At 33.3% G+C, this 6,202-nt stretch overlaps 1 protein-coding gene across 1 annotated transcript; it reads left to right on the top strand.

Moving 5' to 3' along the window:
• The first annotated feature begins 285 nt into the window (after positions 1–285).
• Positions 286–5,448, top strand: LOC137404946 (uncharacterized). The gene is made up of 5 exons (XM_068091173.1): positions 286–469; positions 983–1,166; positions 1,386–1,516; positions 1,675–1,852; positions 5,259–5,448. The coding sequence occupies exons 1-5, from the start codon at positions 286–288 to the stop codon at positions 5,446–5,448; spliced, it is 867 nt and encodes a 288-aa protein (XP_067947274.1).
• Positions 5,449–6,202: the final 754 nt, after the last annotated feature.

The following is a 6,202-nucleotide window of genomic DNA, read 5'->3' as shown; positions in this document are numbered from 1 at the left end:
CTGCCTTTATCCACTTACTGTAGCTTCCGTGACTACCCGCAACTGCTGTCACCTCAGATACCCATGTAACCTTAGCCCACAAAGTTTAATTATTGAGTAAATGAGTATAAAACAGAGGGGTCGTAAAAAGATTAGACAAAGAGGTCAATGAAGAAACAAACGAGAAGAGAACAAGGTCAAGGCCTTGAAAAGTATAAGAAGCTTTTTGCAAGGCGCAAATTATACATGCTGAACATTATCTGAATAATATATAAATAAATACAAACATTATTAATTATTTGCAGAATGAAAGTTGTGCCAGTTGGTGTCATGAACAAGAATCTACAGAGTAGTAACGATCTCAACTGTAGTGCTATGTTGGATAGCAAAAGTTTAAATGATGGAAAGTTAGCAAATGAGGTACATTTGATGGCAGCTGTTCCAGGCTCAGGAAGCGCTTGGAGTATGGGTTCTGTTAAAGCGATAACAGGTGATTTTTGATGTCTTATTGAGTGAAAGCGGTTTATCATGTCAGTTAGTATTTCCATGAGTTGAGCTGTATTCTTTAAAACTAGACATCTGGTAGATGACAACTGCGATTGCCTTATACCACATTTCTTACTTAACATTCACACCTACAATATATAAGTAGGTTAGTTTGTGGCTTTTGATAGAATGGAAAAACCAAAAGAAATATTAGGAGTTATCAGACCACTTAAGCATGCAAGAATGATGAATCTTGTCATTTAGCACGCGATATAGCCTTAACTACAAAAGTACACCTCTATCAACAAAGGCTTCTGTTACATAAATGGTATAAAACAAAAATATGTATAAGTTCTATATTTGAGTATTTATAATCATTGTAATCGGGCTTTGAAGCTCCTTTATTTTTCATGATCATTATGTTTATAAAAACCGGAAATAGTAATGGTTTGTAGTTAGCAGTCTGGACTGTCAAATGGCAGGTCAGTGTTTTGATCCTTACTCACTCTGTTGGTAGGATTGGGAACCATAGCTACCGAAAAAGTGACCTTACCACGGAAGAGACATGCATTTTATTATAAGACGCACTACCCCTATTTTGGATCGAAGAATCCATCCCTGGTTGAGCATCCTGACAAGACAGCAGTTCTTATAAGAAATCCATTTGATGCTGGAATTTCAGAGTTCACAAGACGAAATTTGTAAGTTTTTAATTACAACCTGGATTTTAATGTTAATCTCAGCCTCTTCTACTCTACATGTTCACACATGAGAGTTTAAATGGTCTAGTCAAGTTACCATCTTGATCAAACATGAAAACTAACTTTTGGGCTATAGACAGAAAGAAATAATTCTTGTGGTGACACAAGATACATGTTTTTATTAACATTTGTTATTCGAGCTTACTATAATATTTGTAGGAAAAGGGAGTTAGCAAAGAGAAAGAGAACTGAGAGGGGCAATTATACACAGGAGAAGGGCAAGTATAAAGGTATCATAGATATACAAGAAATCCTTTATCTTGTTCCGGATAAAGAGATCCCCAGTGAAGGTGAGTTGATAATATGACTAGTTCCATCTGCTTATGACTGAATAATTGGTAGATATTTGTCTTATAACTTTGTACAGCTTGAGTAGAGTTATTTCCCTTTGTAACAACCATGTGCAGATAACCGATAAATTAGGCTATATTGTTTTTATACTTTGCAGGGTTCGAGAGTTGGATTCAGTCCTATATGTTGAGATGGAAAACTTTTCATCGATATTGGTTGAAGGATTACAAAGGCAGTGTTAAGACTGTTTTTTATCAAGATCTCATGAAGAATATCAGCAAATTTGTAGATGTTGTTGAATACTTTGGTTTCAACACCACCCTAACTACTGAACGGTGAGTTTTCTTGAACATACTTGCTTTCAAAGTTTGTTTGTCTGTCTGGTTGTGAAATTGAGTGAAGTGACTATATCGAAGCACCTATTAGTATGTAAAGAGACCTTTTCAAAACACCGTAACTATAGCGATAACACAACTGACAAAGTAGGACTGTTAACCCTTCCCCGTTATGATTAATTAATTCTTATGTGAGTTATTGATCATAAAGAGGCAATGAAGTAAATATGAATGAGAAAAGTAAGAGGGGAAAGAGAGATTACTAAAATAAAAACAAATAAGATAATAGCGGATGAGAGAGGAGCCTAAACATGAGAAAAACTTTTTTTTATGTCATGAAAACTAGAGCAACAAAATTTTAAATTGGTAAATATATTTCTTATCATGATTTTTTTTCGGTTCATTAAACATGGTAAAAAAGAATGTACTGTAAGACCTTAGATTGGCGGCCACCTTTATTTGAGTAGGTTAATGCCGTAAAATCTCTAATTGAGCGCTACCTCTATTTGAACGCCACCTCCATTTGACCGCCACTATCACTATCGTTGATCTTTATGAACTCATAATATCAAGTGATCAGTAGAAAAATGTCCACAAAATCCTATTAATGACGAATTGTTTACATTAATCGTAGCTGAGGCCCATATTGAGTTTTTGGAGATTGCCTTTTGGACAGAGATAATTGGTTTATTGACCAGTAAATCCCGTAAAAACTAGAAATTATTAAAAGTAGAATATGATTATGATGATGTCAGCAGTGGATAAAATGCATGAATAAAATATGCAAATAGAATATGCGGATATTACTAGAGGTAAACAAATCAGAGGTATATGTCATGAAACATAAAAATTAATGTACCTCTATTCTCCTCTCATCGGAGCCTTGCTAGTACTTGAAGATATTTAAAATATTTATCCAACAGGTATAATTGCTTGTATATTGAAAAGTTTCTACTATAATAAAAATATCATGTTCATAAATTGATAAATAAAGTTATCAAGTGCGAACTTTGTAACGTTGCCGTCTTGGTGAGTTGTAGAGACTGATATGGGTGAGTTACTGACGTGTATTTATATGATGTACCAGGCATGTAAGAAATTATAAAAAATGGTCTAAGGGTTACTGTCATGAACTGAACATTTGGTGCACCGATTCTCGCAGACAGCACCAAAACAGAGACAATAAAATGGGACATAAACCCACCCAATTTCAAGAGTCGCTAAGCCAAGCTCCAGAAATTGCACCAATATAATTGCTGCTCCATTGATGGTACCCAAAGCAAAGAGTGCTGAAAGCATCAATCCAGATGGAACTGACCAAATTCGAAGGCATGAATCAGCCCAAAATAGCCCATTAGACTTCAGACAGCTTTGTGCCTTTTTTCGTTAAACCTTGGAAAGCATCATCATAGAAATAATCAATAACGGTCTCAGGCTAATAGTAGTTCCTTGTTTTACGCAGTCTTGATACTTTGAAGTGCATGTAGCTATACAAAAATGATTTAAATTCATGTTGGTAGTTGAATTTTGAAAACAACAACATAGAAATAACTAATATCTGTCTCAGGCTAGTAGTAGTTCCTTGTTTAACATTGTCTTTCTACTTTGAAGTAGCCTACACATATATTTAACAACAAAAAAACGTTTAATTTTACGATTGTTGATGAACTTTAAAAGCGACACCATAGAGATAATTACAAACTGTCTCAGACTAACAGTTGTTCTTTGTTTAAACCATAACTGTCACGTACAACTTTTATCGTAGTTTCTAGGTATAAATCAGGCACACTGATTCCGCTTTCGTACTCAAAATAAAGATTAGTTCACTGACTTTCAGAGTGATGAAGGCTTTTTTACAGCGTTTTAATATCAGTTTCAAAAACAACACGATTGGCATAACAAGCTCCGCCCATAAATACGTGACGTAACCTAGCTTTTTAAGAACAGAAATTACGTAGGGATGTTTAGACCGATTTAGAATAATAGAGATGGGTGTTTTAAAATCCATTAATATCTAAATTCAGCCTTAAAAATAATCTCAGTCTTTTCTGAAAGGTAGATAAGCTATTTAACATTGCATATTTAAAAAAGCCCGATAATAACGCTAGCTTGTGATAAAACTGCGCTTTTTGAGCTCATTTTTTATAAGCCTAATTAGACATCATGTAACAAGCTACGAGCAATTTTAAATAGTTATATACCTTTCATAGAAGACTGAGATTATATTACAGGCTGGATTTAGATAAAAATGGGTTTTAAGACACCCATCTCTATTATTCTAAATTGGACTAAACATTCCCAACTTCCGTTCCTGAAAAGGCTAGGTTTCGTCACATATTTATGGACGGAGCTTGTAATGCCGATTGAGTTTTTTTTGAAACGGATATTGAAACGCTTTAAAAAAGCCTAAGTGACTGAAGGTTAGTGGTCCAATCTTTATTTTGAGTACAAAATCGGAATCAGCGTGGCTGATTTACCTAGAAACCACGATAAAAGTTGTACGTGACAGTTATGGTTTAACGCGGTCCTAGTACTTCGAAAAACACGCATATAAAAACGGTTTGCAAGTTTTGGGCCAAAGGTTACGTTTAGCGAGCTAACTTTTATGCTTTGAAATTATGCTAAATGCAGTGCATAAAAGTTCTACGCTGCCAAAATTGTTTGGACACTAATATTAGATAGTTCAGCAATGCGAAAGAAGAGTTGAGGTCAGAAAATATTGTGGATGCTATTGGACAACTAGAAGATGTTTGTTCCACTGAGAGCAACAAGCAGGGCGCAGCTATCCGAGCAAACGATGCAAACATTTTTGCTTTTAAAGCGTTAATTTTTGTTTCCGCATGTCATATAAGTATGGTTCATTTTTGTCACTTGTTTCTGCATGTCATATAAGCATGGTTCATTTTTGTCACTTGTTTCTGCATGTCATATAAGCATGGTTCATTTTTGTCCCTTGTTTCCGCATGTAATATAAGTATGGTTCATTTTTGTCCCTTGTTCACAAATATATATTTGTATCATTTAATACATTATTATTATATAACTTATAAATTTGCAGATTTATGGCATGTTGTTTAATAGCATCCTTACGGCTATCTTAACACGGCTTACAATGGATCGTTGTTCATAACTTCTCTTCTTTATGCAACATTGGTAAATACAAATATGAAATAAAATATGTCTTCAAATTTAAAATTATATTATGTAACTTATAAATACTGTACGCAGATTTATGGCATGTTGTTTAATAGCATCCTTACGGATATCTTAACATGGCTTACAATGGATCGTTGCTCATAACTTCTCTTCTTTATGCAACAGTGGTCAATATAGATATGAAATAAAATGTTTAGTCTATTTCATATCTGTATACTAGACACTAATAATTATTTATTTTAACTTGCAGAAGGCAGCGTCTGGAGTGCTTCATAGACGCACATGAGACAATTAACACAAGAAGGAGACCTCAATCAGATGTTATTGATCATGCCAAGGAAGTGCTGAAGGAATACTATGCAAAGGATGTGCAAGAAACAATCTCTTATGTTGAGACACTATTAGCAAATAAATACAACAAGAAGTTTGTGATATTATAATAATTAATAATTTATTAGATGAAATAAATTAAAACATTTCGCTAAAATTCATTGCTTTAGTTTTTGCTGTTTATCGCAATTCCTTTCAGCATGAAGGTTTTACAGGAAAACCAAAGCTTATCACAGTTCATATCAGACTGTGAGATGATGAACTGGTTGAAGTGTTGTTTCAGGGTTCTACTAAATAGGTTTCAATTAATGTTCAATTACTGTCCTAATATTCCTCACAATGCAAAAGCAAAAGTTCTAAGTAGTGGCTAAGCAAGTAAATAAACGGCAGCTGCAGATATGGAATGCAAGTTGTCGACTGACAGCAGCAGGGCTTGATAGAATTACCAGAAGATGGAAAGGCAATCGGTTGTAAATGGTGTTCAAAGTAAAACACAACATTGTTGGACCAGTTGAAGGATTTAAAGATAAACTTCACAAATTTTTAAAGATTTCATCAGGAAGATTTCATCATATATATATATATATATATATATATATATATATATATATATATATATATATATATATATATATATATATATATATATATATATATATATATATATATGTATATATATATATATATATATATACATATATATACATGTATATATATATACATGTACATATATATATATATGTATATATATATATATATATACATATATATATATATGTATATATATATATATATATATACTCATGCTACAGACAGTACTGTTTCGGCTATTGAAGCCTCATCAGTGCAGCTCAGAGCTTAGGC

Source organism: Watersipora subatra, chromosome 9, assembly GCF_963576615.1.
Source record: "Watersipora subatra chromosome 9, tzWatSuba1.1, whole genome shotgun sequence".
NCBI classification, from domain to species: Eukaryota; Metazoa; Bryozoa; class Gymnolaemata; order Cheilostomatida; family Watersiporidae; genus Watersipora; species Watersipora subatra.
Note: the sequence above shows the minus strand (reverse complement) of the source record. Positions and strands in the feature narration are given on the sequence as shown.

Excerpts from the sequence above, each read along its gene's own strand:
- LOC137404946 (XM_068091173.1), top strand. The coding sequence starts at position 286 with ATGAAAGTTGTGCCAGTTGGTGTCATGAACAAGAATCTACAGAGTAGT. Across the intron at positions 1,167-1,385 it reads GAGTTCACAAGACGAAATTT|GAAAAGGGAGTTAGCAAAGA; the intron begins GTAAGTTTTTAA and ends TAATATTTGTAG. Across the intron at positions 1,517-1,674 it reads TAAAGAGATCCCCAGTGAAG|GGTTCGAGAGTTGGATTCAG; the intron begins GTGAGTTGATAA and ends TATACTTTGCAG.